The sequence below is a fragment of the Mastigoproctus giganteus genome, chromosome 8, assembly GCF_048544385.1.
Source record: "Mastigoproctus giganteus isolate SK-2022 chromosome 8, ASM4854438v1, whole genome shotgun sequence".
NCBI classification, from domain to species: Eukaryota; Metazoa; Arthropoda; class Arachnida; order Uropygi; family Thelyphonidae; genus Mastigoproctus; species Mastigoproctus giganteus.
Window position 1 is genome coordinate 230,580,069 of NC_143582.1, and position 16,031 is coordinate 230,596,099.

Below are 16,031 nucleotides of genomic sequence, written 5' to 3' on the forward strand. Positions count from 1 at the left end.
TTACATAAGTAAAGAACTTTTTGGTGTTTTCCTTTGCCAAAGATTTCTCGTAATCTGTCTTTGTCTGCCTAACGTCCTTTGTGACATGATTACAGACCACCTTATACCTACCATAGGCTTCTGTGTAACCTGTTAATTTATATGTATCCTTGCATTTTTTTCTCCATATGTCTCGTTAGTTCATCTGACATCCATTTATGCCTAAACCTTGAACTATGTTTCTTAGTTGGTATGAAAAACCTAGTAACTTTCAAGATTAATTCTTTCAATGCTGCCAATTACGAATTTGCTCTTGGTAACATCAGTTGATCCCACCGTATAGAATTTAAAAACTGTCCTAGACCACCATAGTAACCTTTATGAAAGCAAAAACCCTTCCCTTTATCCCTGATGGTAAATCCCACATCAGCACACTGTGATCACTGCCACCTTGTGGTTCCTTTAGCTGCAGATTCTTAATGCATGAAGAATCACTACTTATAATCAGATCAAGAGTATTACTCCCTCTGGTTGCCTCCGGAACATGTTGCTGTAGAAAACAATCGTCCAATAAATCCACAAAAGCCTGGCTAGTGTGTGTGACCAACCCACAAGTTTCAGTCAGTATATCTTGAAAATTAAAATCCCTCCATTATGAGACTCTGATTTACTGGCCCACTCTATTTCCCTGTACAGTTTTTTATTATACCCATCAGAGTCATTAGGCCTATAACACATTCCTACTCTCAATTTTGATCTCCCAGTGCTTATGTCATGCCAAACTGGCTCGACACTGCACTGCACAGTCCAGCGATGTCGAGTGGCTTCACTTCCTTGTATTTTATGTGTTTCTTAACTAATAGCATAACCCCTCCTCCCTTCCTATCCTGTCTATCCTTTCTGTAGACTTTGTACTCGCCAAATTCCAGTTCTGCATTCCTTATATCTGTGACACCACGTCTCTGATATACCAACAATATCTGCCTTTAATGTTTTGACTAACACCTGAAATTCATCAAAATTATTTACCAAACGCCTAGCATTAGTGTATACGCAAGTATACATGCACCTGTTCCTAGTCTTAGCTACCCTAACGCAAGCCATGTGTTTACTTGTACTGCAATGACTTCCAGCAGTCTCTGTCATCTTGTTTTCCAGGCTGCTGTTCATTCCAATAGAAGCAGTGCAAGAATCACTTTCACCTCTGCCACAGCTACTGTTAATCTATTAGTCATTGAATCCCCCCCCCAAGCTAGCAGTTTTCAGATCCACCTAACACTGCCCCATAGCATCAACAAACATTCTTGCAACCTTTCTATTTAAGTTTATACAGCATCAGCCAAAAAAACCCCTTCCCATGTCACCTGTCCATCACTTCTAATAGCTTGGCTAGTTCTTCCTTGGACTTATTTAAGCTGTCCACTTCTACAACACCAGATGGAAGTTTATTCCAACAATCAATTACCTGCTGGCTGAAGGCAAATTTCCACACATCTATCCTATATCCATCCTTCTTAGATTTGAATTTATGCTATCCCATATGTGTGTTGTCTGAGAAAGCAGAATGATTCCATCAGAATTTGAACCTCCTCAATCCATTTAAAGCTTTAAACATCTCAATCAGATCTCCTCACAGGTGCCTCATTTTCCTATGTTGCAGTTTTCAGAACCGATGCTTTTCTTGATAAGAGCACCCTTTTGTTTCTCTCACTAATGTTATTGAATCTGACCTTATACAGTAGGATAATCACCTACTTATCTCTTCTGACAAAATTTATTTATATCATTGACAAATGATATAAATAAATTTTGACCCATGAGCTGTCCTGACAACCTGTCTGCACTGTTTGGTGAACATCATACCTGACTGTACAATTCCACCCTCCCACCTCAGGTCTTTTTCAATCTCCACTATACTACCATAAATGGGGTACTATACAGTTCTTACATTAATCTGAGATTAGCTCTGCTCATGCATTATCTTCCATTTGTCAACGTTAAATTTTAATTGCCACTTTTCAACTAATGTGCTTAATTTATCTCAATGCTTCCTAATTGCTCCATTCAAGAGTTAAGCAGGGGATGAGTATACCTTTTTCTTAGTTATCCTCATTGTAGATTACCCAAATCTCACATTTTGTACTGTTGATTGTCATAAGGGAGACTTTGGTAGACTGCATGCTCAAGAAAAGTGTATGATCAGCTGATGAGAAAGAGCACATACTGAAAATTTCAAATGACTCCAGTTTGTTAATGAAGCATTTCTGGACCCATGTTTATGCAACATTTTTTCATTGTTTTGGTCCATAGAATGTAACCTACAATTTACTGCACTTATTTTAGGTATACTCTGAATAAAACCCAAACAAACAATCATCTCATTAGTACTGTCAATAGTGTTTCTGCTTATTAGTTTCTTGTACTCTTACCTAGAAAGATTTGAATCTTGTAAATTGCAGTGTCTGTAATTTAGGGACTTGCAAGCAGACCTGATTGAAGTGTTTAAATCTATTAAATGGGTTGAGTAAAATAAATGCTTGTTGCATTTCTACGCTTTTTCAGATGGTATACCCACAATACCGATAAATTTAAATTTGAAAAGAATGGTTGTAGAATAGATATATCGAAATTTTCCTTCCTCCATACAGTGTTTGATTTTTGAAATAAACTTCCACCTGGTCTTTTGTTGTCTAAGTGGGTAGTTTGAATAAATTTAAAGAAGGAGTGGACAAATTATTACAAGGGTTGGGCAAACAGTATGGTTATTTTTTATGGCTGTTGCTGTATAAGCTTGGTTTCTTGCATCATTTTGCCATTACTAATATTAATATTATGCTGACTGTCTGGTTACAGTTGTGCTTTGCCGATTGACGAAGTACCAGAAAGTTTATTCACCTGACCTGTATTTCTAAATTAAAGGAAAATCATCTTATTAAGTTGCATAATGAAATAATTACCACAGCTGCAGATTTAATGGTTGTTTCAGTTACTGCTATTAAAAGAATGAAGTATAGAATGCAACAAAAGGGATTTCTTTCATTGTAGTAGTAGTAGTTGTAGCAGTGGCATTTGATGCAAGAAAGCAAGTGTATGAGCTTATGCAGCATCAGCCAAAAAAAAAAAAAAAAAAAAATCACACCATTCCCTCTAAATGCCTGTCCAGTTCCTCCTTAAATTTATTCAACCTATCAACTTCCACGACAGACGGAAGTTTGTTCCAGCAATTAACCATCCGCTGGCTAAAGGCAAATTTCGGCACATCTAATCTACATCTGTGTTTTCTTAATTTGAATTTATGCCCCCTTAGGTTCGTAATCTGAACAAGTGGAAGGATCCCATCAGAATTCAGCGTGCTCAACCTATTCAAGGCCTTATATACCTCAATCAGATCACCGCTCAGGTGCCTAGTCTCCAGCCACTGCAATTTGCAGAACTTAAGCCTCTCTTGGTAAGAGGATCCCTTCATTCCCCTCACCAATCTTGTTGCCCTTCTCTGTACACGCTCAAATAAATCTACATCCTTCCTAAAATGAGGCCTCCAGACCTGTACGCAGTACTCAAGGCGTGGCCTGACCATTGCCTTATACAGAGGGATAATCACCTCCTTTTCCGTGCTAGCAAAATTCCTATATATCATTGACAAAACCCCATGACCTGCCCTGGCAGCCTGTCTGCATTGCTCAGAAAACTTCATATCTGACTGCACAATTACTCCCAGGTCTTTTTCATTTTCTACCACCTTAAGTGTAGTACCACACAGTTGGTACGTTTCTCTGGGGTTACTTCTACCCATATGCAGTACTTTGCATTTGTCAAGGTTAAACTTCAGTTGCCACTTCTTAGCCCATCTGCCCAAATTATCTAGATCCTGTTGCAGTAGCACACTGCCATCACTGTCATTAACAACCCTGCCAACCTTTGTATCATCTGCAAACTTCGACATTAAGCCTGATATACCTTCATCAGTATCATTGATAAATATACAAAACAACAGTGGACCTAACACCGAACCCTGTGGGACTCCACTAATAACATTAGTCCAAGAAGAGCAGCACCCATTGATTACCACCCTCTGTCTTCTCCCACTTAACCATCCTTTTATCCATTGTAGCAACTTATCCTTAATACCATTCTGCTCCAATTTGTACAATAGTCTTCCATGCGCAACAGTGTCAAAAGCTTTCCTGAAATCCAAATATATGATATCAAAATTATTTTTTGCATCCAGTTCCTTTGTAACCACATCATAATATCCTATCAAATTTGTCAGACAAGACTTTCCCTTAACAAACCCATGCTGTGTCTGAATTATTGCTGCAGTCTTGTCTAGATGATCCTGCAATTGTCTGAGAAGAAGCTGCCATTATGATTGGTTACCTTAGCCCCATTGTCAAAAACAATAAATGTATATTGTCATCACCACCATAGTAAGTTTCATTGTGAAAGTTCTAGCATGGATGAGTACTGTGAATTCTCATTCAAGTTAGCTTTGCCTTAAATATAGTTTCATAAATAGAGCTTCATAACTGTGTGATTGATATCTGTGCCTATTTTAACTGGGGATAAGCATATCTAGTTGAAATTTTATAAACACTGTGAAAATACTTTTTTTAAAAAAACTAAGTATATTGTATAATCTACATTTCAAATCGAAATTTCTATCGTTTAGATTTGGCTCATTTTTCATCAAGTGCATCAGGAAGAGTATTAACTTTAGACAGAGTTACAGGTATGTATACCATGGTTGTTGGGTTGTTGAACAGTAATTTCTGAAATTCCTTAACTTGCGAAAATCTAAGGAGAAGTTTTATTTCTACTGATTATTAAGTAATTATTTCAGAACTTATAACTTAAATTTTTAGCAAAATTTGTTTGCATAATTTAATATCGTGTTGTTGTAATGATACATTCCCCAAGATTTAGTTCTTTTTCTCCTGTATATTAATGACCATCTCCCATTGATCAGAAATCCTATTCAGAGTTTTACTGATGATAGTACGTTTTTTCATTGTACCTTCCAGTCTGAGATACCTTGCCCTGCACAAACAGCTTCAACTTCTCGAATATCCATTACCAGTTCAATAAATACTGATCTCCAGATAATTCTCCAGTGGGGCAAAGATAACTTAGTTAATATCAATCCTTCTAAAACTCAGTCCTGTCTTATATCTCACAAAAAAATTCTTCTGCTCCTATGCTTATCTTTGATGACATTCAGGTTTCTAGACAAGATCACAATCTCTGTTAGGGATTACTCTGACTTCTAATCTCTTTTTGCATAAGCATGTCAGAAATATTGCTTCCTCAGCATCTAAAAAAAAACTGGGTTTTCTCTTTTGTTCTCAATGTTACTTTTCTTCCAAACAGCTGCCCACTCTGTACAAATTTCAAATCTACCCTACCATTGAATATTGTTTCCACATTTGGGACAGTGCTTCAGAATCTCTCTCAGACTTCTAGACTCTATTCAAACGAGGGCAGTGAGGTTAATGACCGATCTCTAACAAAGTCTCTCCACTCTCTGTCTCATATACATTCTGTTTCTGCTACTTGCTTTTTCTGTAGATACTTCCATGGACACAGTTCTTCTGAGTTTTCTTCTATAATTTCTGCTACTTCCAAACCAGTCCAAACACATGCTTCAGCAGTCAGAATTAGAAAATAACTAACTTTTTTTTTCCCCTCATTTATTCCCCAGCTTCTGTTTTCTGGAACATCCTCCCTTCCTACATATTTCCTAAAATTTACAATCTACAGAAATTCAATTACATTGTCAACAAGTAACTTCTTTCATCTTCTCAATCTTTAACCTATGTATGGTACATAGTACCTTACATGGGTTAAAGTATGGTACTATATACCATAGGTTCTAATACCTCTCATGCTTGGCATTTTCATAAAAAAAGTTTACTAATTTTTTTTAATGGAATAATATCACTAAAAGAGGCGAACTTGTTCATTAAAAAGCCAAAGGCATAATTATGACAGATGTTTTTGATTCTCACTGGAGTTTCATCAGAAAATGATTGATCACAATTAGCATCTTCATGCTAAATTTTGAAACACATAATAAAAATTAATAAGCACATTACAAAATTTATTATGTGAGTTCTCGGGAGGAGTGTCACTTAGTCAGCTAGACCAAATAATAATGCAGTGAAAACATTAATTATTGAATCATTTCAATTCCTGTATTGAAATTAAAAACACCAGTCCCTTACTAATTCTTTGGATGTCCTGATGTAATTTTAGAGCTAAAACATTTGTCAGGTTTATAATATTAATCAGTCCTCTATATGTTATGCTGGCCTATTCACTTGATACCCAATTTGGAAAGTTCTGGATTTGAATTTGAGACGAGCAGGTGAAAAGGCCACCAGAAATTCCAATCCACTGGAATTTCTACTGGTCTTTTCACTTCTAGTCTGAAGCAGAGCTAGGTGTGTTTCCTCCCACCATCACAATAAAAAAATAAATTTTATGTTGTATTCTGGAACAACCATATGGTCAGATAGAAAGAATACAAGAAACAGCAGTGTTTTTAGTAGTCCCACAGGCTTGAACCATGGTTACTCAGAGTGCATGTTTGTATCCTTGTGTTTGACCACTTGACTGCAGTGGCCACGAGCAGTTAAACTAGTATTAAACACAATACCATGCAGCGCAGGCATAGAAAAGCTTTGGACAGGTTGTTCATAATGAAGGAGATAAACAGCAATAATCCCGAAGGCAGAATGTATTGATCCCACAGCAGGTGGTTATTTTCAGTGACTCTATTGTCAGGGAAACAGGAATTATATTGTTCAAGAAAGATAAGTGCAATATGACCAGGTTATGTCATACTGCCAGGAAAAAAATAGATGATGTATAGGGCAATGTTGGGAAAAAGTCACGAGTTAAAATTGGATTTGAAAGTGTTCTGCCCAGACACGATAGGAAGGAGAACACGTGTTGGGAGCCTTGTCAATCAGTTCAGCCATGGAGAGAATGTGCAAGGCTCATGGGGTAGAATATTTCTCAGCGTGGTCTGTAACTGATTTTACAGGGATGAGGTACTCTTAAATAGAAGGGGTGCAAGAATATTTCCTGATGTTATCGAGGCAGTGATAGGATTGGGTTGGAAAAATGCTTGCTTGATGAGATATAGACACACTAATAGATTATCCAGACCCACAGGCAGAGGTAAGGTGATTCATTCATGCACTGCTTCTATTAGAAAATGCAGCAGCCTGGAAAATAAGGTGTCAGGGTATTTCAGCCTCTGCTGTGGGTCATTATGGAACAAATGAATACATGGGCTGTGTATGGTTAACTAAGAGTAAGAACATGTTCATATATACTTGCAAGCATGCTAATACTAGGAAGCATTGAAAATAAACTTGATGAATTTGAAAAACTGATTAAATCATCAAATCAGTTTAAAAGATACATGGTGTCACTCACACATAAGTGATGCTGAATTTGAATATTGGGACGACAATGTATACAGGAAGGAGACAGACAGGATGGGACAGGAAGTCGGGGTGGAGGGGTTATGCTCTTAGTTAAAAAGCATATTAAATCTGATGCGGTGCATCCAGCCGACATGCATAACTGGTGCAATGTTGAGTCAGTTTGGTGTGATAAAAGCATTGGGAAAGAACAGTTGAGAGTAAGGGTGGGTTACAGGCCTAATGACTGTGAGTGTACCTGACATGTATACAGAGAAATAGAGTGGGCCAGTAAAAAGGCTGAAAAAAATTCTACCCCTTGAGCCTTGCACATTCTTTCCAGGGCCGAATTGATAGATAAGGCTCTCATCATATACTCCCTTCTATCGCATCTGGGGTCTGGGCAGAATTGCAGACACTTTCAAATTCAACCCTGATTCTCGGCTTTTGTTCAACAGTGACCTGTACTTGTTAAGTAATTCTGCCTGTCTCCTACTCCTAATATCATTAGTGCCAACGTGTACAACTATATCACCTTTTGTGTCCTTAAAAGATGATATCTGCTCTACGTCATCAACCTTTGCCCCTGGCAGACATACCCTGGTCCTGTTCCACCTATCCTTTTTACAAAGCATGTTTCCCGTTTCCCTGACAATAGAGTCACCAACAACTACTGGTTCCTGTGGGACCAGCGCATTCTGCCTTGGGGGTTGCCGCTGTGTTGCGTGATGACCAAGTGCAAGCTCTGGCATTGATGTGGGCAGCTGAGAGCCTGATGGGTCCCTCAATTTAGATCTTTCGAGGGCATCCACCCTGTCCTTCAAACTCTCATATAGGCCCATAACAACGCTGAGTTGTCGCCTGATTTCCTTACACTCCTTACATTGCGCACAGACAAAGACATCCCCCATGGCAATGTCATGTTCCGTTCCAGAGAGTTCGGCAAACATTTCACAAGTTGCACATTTTTTTAGGCTGTGATGCGTTGGAGAAACGCCCCCCCTCAGTTCTCCCCCGAGTCACAGCACTCCTGCCACTTTGTGCCCGTTGCTTTGCTGCTCTAGTTTGGGAGGCGCCTCCGTAGCCAGGTGGGAAGGAGCAGCAGTGCGTAGCACACGCTTCTTGATTAGACCGGGGTTCGAGCCCGTCACCACCAAATACGGAGGATACGGAAAGGTCAGGGAATGACCACCGCATATCCCGGAGCAATATGGCCTTAGTTGCTAATGCTCCTAAAAACCAAACAACAATCTAGTTTGGGGCATGATACTTTAAATTAATAAAATCAATAAATTAAATTAATTAAATGTCAATACTATGCTATCTAATAGAAACAGTGAAGCGTATTACTCTAAATTATACGTTAGAGCTACCTAACTACCTCAATTAAAAAATTTGAATTCCCTACCACTATATACAAAAACAATGGCTGCAAGATTCGAACAAAATAACGGTTTTATGTATGTATTACATATATCTACAAAAACTGTTTATCTAAATTAAAATAAAAATAACCAGCGTAACTATAACTATAAGACTACGTATTAAGTACAATATAAAATAACAACTATGTAAATAAAAAGGCAAATACTTATCGTTTTTTTCGGAGCCTGCAATTGACAGCTGTAGTTTTTAAAGAGAGTCAGCGCCCTCTCTTTGTGGAACATCTGTTCTAGGAAAAATAATGGAGTCACTAGTTAAAGAAATAATGCAGTACAATCTGGAGAGGAATGCAATTATACTGCAGTCACAGCATGGATTTGTTAAGGGGCTGTCTTGCTTACCAATCTGATGCAGTAACCAAGGAACTGGATGTGAAAATAATTTTGATTCATATACTTTTTTTTTTCTACGAAAACTCCAAACACAAGAAGTATTAGACCCTATAGAACTTAGTACCGTGCTTGGGTTGGAGGTTGAGAAGATGAAAGAAGATGTTTGTTGACATTAGACTTGAACTTCTGTAGACTTCAATTTTCAGGAAAGTATTCTTGAATAGCATACTTTCAAGAATACATGCATTTCAGGAAGGCTTTTGATACTGTTGCGCATAAAGACTGCTGTATAAACTGGTCAAGGGCAAGGATTAACTGCTATGAATAAAGGTTAAGTGGAAGAAGTAGTTACCATGGCCACTTCTTTTCAGATTTCTCCCACGGTTCAGTGCTGGTCCTATTGTTGTTTTCAATATTTATTGCTGATATTGATGAAGGCATATCAGGCTTAATGTCAAATTATAATTAAAATTATAATTCTTTTTCAGCCTATGCTCAGGGTATCTTCACCAGATGCAGGACCAGCATCCAAAAAATTACAAATGTTACAACCTATCCTACCAGCGAAGATAATTCCCGATCTATTGCTGTGCCACCTTGATCATCACTGTTTGACTTGCTCAATTTCACAAAACCTCATGGTGGAACCACACTGAATTTGGTCAACCTACTGGACTTGCAGATTCCATCCTTCCCTCACTGGAATTCATAAATACTAATTAGGCTTAGTCTGCACATTCGGACCTTCTCACACTTCTCCAGATTCAAGAACATTTCAACTGGACACCTGCATGACCTAAACAGTACAATTTCACCCATTATTACATAGTCATCCCTGAATATCTACTAGGATGGACAAACTCCATTCTCCTGCAAGATCAATTTTGTGAATGATCTTGTATATCTTATGTACAACTGACCTCCTTGAAGTGGACTTATAAAAACAATCAGGGTCAAATCATCCAGATGACCTACCAGAGACTTGTATAACTTTTAGAGATTAACTATAACTTTTAAGTTTTTAGAATTTAAAAACTTCTGAGACCACTGTAGTCACTTTATGAAAGCAAAAACCCTTGCCTTTATCCCTGACGGTGGTTACATGTTTAAGTAAATCCCACATTAGTATACTGTGATCATGCCACCTAGTGATTCCATTATCTATAAATTCTTAATGCATAAATAATCATTGCTGATAATCAGATCAAGAGTGTTACTCCCTGAAGTTTTGTCTCTAACGTGCTGCTGTAGAAAACATTCATCCGATAAATCCACAAAAGCCTTGCTAGTGTGTAAGTGATCAACCCACAAGTTCCAGTCAGTATGTGGCAAGTTAAAATCCCCCATTATAAGACACTCTGATTTACTGTCCCACCCTATTTCTCTGTATAATTGTTCATTGTACTCATCAGAATCATTAGTCCTACAACAAACTCCTCATTTTTGGTTTCCTAGTGCTTATGTCACACCAAACTGACTCAACATTGCACTGTCCGTCTGTGTCAACTGGATGCACTTCCTTAGATTTTATGTTTCTTAACTAACAGCATAAGCCCTCCTCCCTTCCTATCCTGTCTTTCCTTCTGTACACATTCTACTCTCCAAATTCCAATTCTGCATTCCTTATAGCTGTGTGACACCACGTCTCTGATATCCCAATAATATCCTTTTTGATGTCTTGAACAGCACTTCAAATTCATCAAATTTTTTTTACTATACTCCTAGCATTGCTGTACATGCAAGTGTGCTTGCACCTGTTCTTACTCTTAGTTACTCTAACACTGTCCATATATTTACTTATTTCATGACTTGCAGCAGTTCCTGAAATTCCTAGCAACTTGTATTCCAGGCTGCTGCTCAATTCAATTGAAGCAGTGCAACAATGACTTCTACCTCTGCCTGCTACTACTGTTAATGTATTAGTCCGTGAATCCCCCCAAAGCTAGCAGTTTTCCGACCCACCTAACATTTCCTTGATAGCATCAGCAAATATTCTTGCACCCTTTCTATTTAAGTGTATATTAACGCTGAGAAAAATTCTACCCTGTGAGCCTTGCACAATCTCTCCAGAGCCAGATTGTATACTCCGTCCTATAACGTCTGGGCATGATTGCAGACACTTTCAATCTTTAACCCTGACTCTCGACTTTATTTCAGCATTGACCTGTACTTTTTAGCATTAGCAGTGGCATTAGTAGAGGCACATGTTACAAGAAAGGAGTTTATTAACACCATCAGCCAAAAAAAAAAAAAAAAAAAAAGAAAAGCCTTCCCATTTCACTGATCCATTTATTCCAAATGTTTGTCTACTTCTGTCTTGAATTTATTTAAGCTATCAACTTCCACAACAATAGATGCAAGTTTATTCCAGCAATTAACAACCCGCTGGCTAAAGGCAAAAAGCTATTACAACCGTCTTTCCTCAGTTTGAATCTATGCCCCCACAGGTTTGTAATCTGAGCAAGAGGAAGAATCCCATCAGCATTGAGCCTGCTCAATTCATTCAAGGCCTTATACACCTTAATCAGATTGCCTCACAGGTGCCTAGTCTCTAGAAGCTGCAATTTGCAGAACTTAAGCATTTCTTCATAAGAGCACCCCTTTGTTCCCTTCACCATTCTTGTTGCCCTTCTCTGTACTCATTCTAGCAACTCTACATTCTTTCTAAATTAATGATTCCAGATCTCAAGGTGGCGCCTCCGTAGCCAGGAGGGAAGGAGCAGCAGTGCGTAGCACACGCTTCTTGATGAGACCGGGGTTCGAGCCGGTCACCACCAAATGCGGAGGATGCGGAAAGGTCAGGGAATGACCACCGCATATGCCGGAGCAATATGGCCTTAGTTGCTAATGCTCCTAAAATCCAAATAACAACAAAAAAGATCTCAAGGTGTGGCCTCCCCATTGCCTTAGACAAGGAGATAATCACCTCCTTATCCCTGCTCGCAAAATTCCTGTAGATCATTGACAAGACCCCATGACCTACTCTGGCAGCTGTCTGCACTGCCCAGAAAACTTCATATCTGATTGCACAATTACCACCAGGTCTCTTCCATTCTGCACTACGCTGAGTGCAACACCACATAGTTGGTACATTTCTCTAGGGTTACTGCTACTCATATGCAGCACTTTGCATTTGTCAATGATACAGGGCTGTTAATAACAACCCTGCCAACCTTTGTATCATCTGAAAACTATGACATTAAGCTTGATATACTTTCATCAATATCAGTGATAAATATACAAAACAACAATGGGCACAACACTGAACCCTGAGGGACACCGCTAATAACATTAGTCCATATGGAATAGTACCCATTGATTACCACTCCTTGTGTTGTCCCACTCAACCACCCTTTTATCCATTGTAGCCATACTGCTCCAATTTGTACCGTAGTTTTCCATGTGCAACAGTATCAAAAGCTTTCCTGAAATCCAAGTATATGATATCAAAATTATTTTTTGCATCGAGTTCCTTTGTGACCACATCATAGTATCCAATCAAATTGGTCAGACAAGACTTCCCCTTCACAAACCTATGCTGTGTCCGAATTATTACTGCTGTCTTGTCAAGATGATCCTGCAATGCTTCTTTAACCAGGGACTCCACTGGAAAAAAAGTCAAACTGATAGGTCTGTAATTACTCGTGTCACCCTTTGTTCTCTTTTTGTGAATTGTAGATATATTTGCACATCTCCAGTCCGTGGGGACTTCCCCCGAGTCCAAGGATGCTCTCATAAGCTAAGGGTTTACTTACTTCTTTTACCACCTCCTTTAATATAACTGGACAGATCCCATCTACTCCAGGTGTCTTTCTTATGTTTAATTCAGCAATTTCTGATATTACAAATCCCCATGACAATTTCACATTTCACCATGGCAAAGCTACTAGTAATATTGATCTTTGTGCTGAACTAGATCACTTGAAAAATAATAAGCTAGCGTCTCTTCAGGATGAACTGCAAGATTTCATACAAAGTGGTATATCTATATCGTCAATGAACATACATAGTTTACGGGCCCATATTTGAGATATCGAAATGGACACAATCTTACAGCAATCCAAAATATTGATATTAAGTTGAAACATGGTTGGATAATGATGAACATATATTACTTAAACCATTCCAGTGTGTGACTCAATTTAATAGGTCGGATGTTCGTAGTGGTGGTGTTGCAATATATCAACATGAAGGTTCAACTATCATCAGTACACCACATATCTTTGCACAACATAATAGCAGCAATGTGACTGTGGTATCAGATGAAATTGGAGACATTTGTGGATCTTTGTGCAAATTCAATAGTGAATCTATTTTCATCATTGCCATATACATTACTCCAGGGATGTCATTAGATATAATTCAAAAATTCATAAGCAAGAATTTGATGCCATATTCCATTGAAGGTGCAAAATTATTGGAAGAGTTACTGGATTGTATACCTATAGTTCTCACTGGTGATTTCAATCTAGAATTAAATTGAGGCTGGAAAGAAGTTTTGTAAATTTATGAAAGATGTCTTCATTTTAAATATTAAGTCAAATACTTTAGTAAATACTACACGTAATGGAACGACAATCAATGGAGTATTCACTTTTGAATTAAAATCATTTGAGTGTAAAAATTATATATCTTTCATTTACCATAGACCAATAATTTTAGTGTTATTATAATATATTTTATATGAATTATTTCATTGTACACTAGTACAATGAAAAATTCCATTCATTGTATTTCATTATACTGAAATTATTTTTTCAATAAAAATAATGCAGCAATCTTTTTTTTATTTATTTTACTATACCAGTTTCATAATGAGTTCCTGCAGTAAAGATGTTTTTAATGAATGCCGCTGTGACATTATTAGTGACACTATCAGTCACAGAGTAGAGTGGCAGCAACTCATTATTTGGTACATAATTTTTTTTTTTTGTCTAACTTGCTTTAACTTGCCTTTTTGCATCATTGGTCACTACTAATGCTAAATGCATCGTAACTTAACTCATAGCATTTTTTGAACATTTTTCTCAGGTGCCACCTCATAGCTAGCTCACTGTGTCAAAGTGCTCCTTTGCCAGCAGATGGTACAAATACATTCTGACTTAACTCAGCTGTTTTTTCAGCAGATGTTTCTCTCCTGTGCTTTCCTATAGTGCCTACCTAACCACCAAAGATATCCCAAACAGGGCCAAAACCAGTCTGGATTGAGAAACACACTTTAAATAAATTGGACTGTACTTCTTCTTTGACACAATGCTTTTTTTTTATTTAGAGTAGTGCAATAACAAGGCAACTAGTGGCGAAGTGCATCTACTTTTTTCTTTTTTTTTTTTTTTGCTGTCAGGTCTAGTGGTTAGCATGTAAAGTCACATGTATGGAGGTTCAAGCCTGTATGCTGCTACGAATATTGCATTGATAGTTGTCTAGTCTGGCATCATTAAAATTCTGACTTTCCTTACTTTAGTATTCATACAGTCACAATGAATATGTATGCTCTTGTGGCCTCAGTCATGTTGAGAATAAGCTGACTGGAGCATAATAAATTATTTATTATTATGTGTTGGTCCTGCATTATGATCCAGTCACTGGCAGCCAGTGACTGGATCATAATGCAGTCACTGGCTGCCATGCGATTTGGTGCTCTTGAACTGAATGAGTCCAACAGTGCTAACATCAAGCTGCATCCATACAGCACTGATTCTCATGGTCACTCCAAACTCTTGTGATTTCTTTCTCTGCCAGAGTTTGTCAGATGGCAATATCTGCTATGTTGCTATATTAAAAGCATGCCCATCTTGTTTAGCAATCACTGCTGAAATGGGATTGATCCTTATATTGCATACCTTCACATATTCTGCCTGCTCTTTTAACTTATATTTCCTGTTATCATTTGATTTAGTATTTGACATACATCATTTTGCACTTAAATTATAAGAGGAAACCTCTTACCTTTTTTTTATAGGACTTATTGGGCTTCATAGTCCCTTTGGATTTGAATTAGTAATCATTTTGCACTTACTGTCAACACTACTTCAGTTGAAGTATGTGCAATTTGCATACTTCTGCATCTACTCCATGAGGTTGCGATTTCCATCTTGCATAAATGCAGGATGAGCATCATAAAGGTGCTAATTATTATATTATTAGTAACATCTCTTGACAAGGAATTGAACTAACATCTGTCTACCAACAAAGTTTACTAATAAGAACATTTAAAAAAAATCACATTAAGTAGTATTGTTGAGGCATTGTATTTGATCTCAGATTTATATTTTTGAAATCATATTAATATAATTAGTTTCTTTGAATTCATTGCTCTTACTCTCTGTCATGTTATTTGCACAAACTGTGAAGGCTAGAAAACATTTTATTGATAATTGTAATATTTTATTAAAAATAATCACATATATTTTTAAAGTTTTTAAAAAAATTGCTTTGCTTTCAGGCAGTGTCCTGTGGGATCATGATTATGGCTCTCCTGCTGTAGCTGTCTACCTATTAGAAAAGGAAGGACTAAAGCAACTCCCTGTCACAAGCATTGCCCTTGAAACTCTGGATCATCTGACTGATAAAGTTTCTTCTCCTAATTGGAAACTTGAGCTATTAGAACTTACAGAAGAAACACGCTTATTGTAAGTATTCTCAGAGTGCAGATACTGTATATAACTGTTATTATTCAAATGCATGCTGAGAGATTGAATCCATACATCACAAAACAATGGACAGTCTTTGTCAATAGACTGCTATACCTATATACACCTAATTCTGTTTTTGCATGAACTTTTTTTACACAAATTTGATTTAACACGAATTCAAAATAAATATTTCATTCTCTTTTTACGCGAGT

General features: G+C 37.5%; 1 protein-coding gene across 1 annotated transcript in view; it reads left to right on the plus strand.

The window, feature by feature from the left end:
• Positions 1–16,031, plus strand: part of LOC150082409 (serine/threonine-protein kinase/endoribonuclease IRE1-like) — a 402,966-nt gene that overhangs the window by 137,906 nt on the left and 249,029 nt on the right. The window contains exons 8-9 of the mRNA XM_090380512.1: positions 4,649–4,708; positions 15,630–15,816. Coding sequence (XP_090236638.1) covers positions 4,649–4,708; positions 15,630–15,816 — 247 coding nt within the window. The remainder of the gene's footprint in view (positions 1–4,648; positions 4,709–15,629; positions 15,817–16,031) is intronic.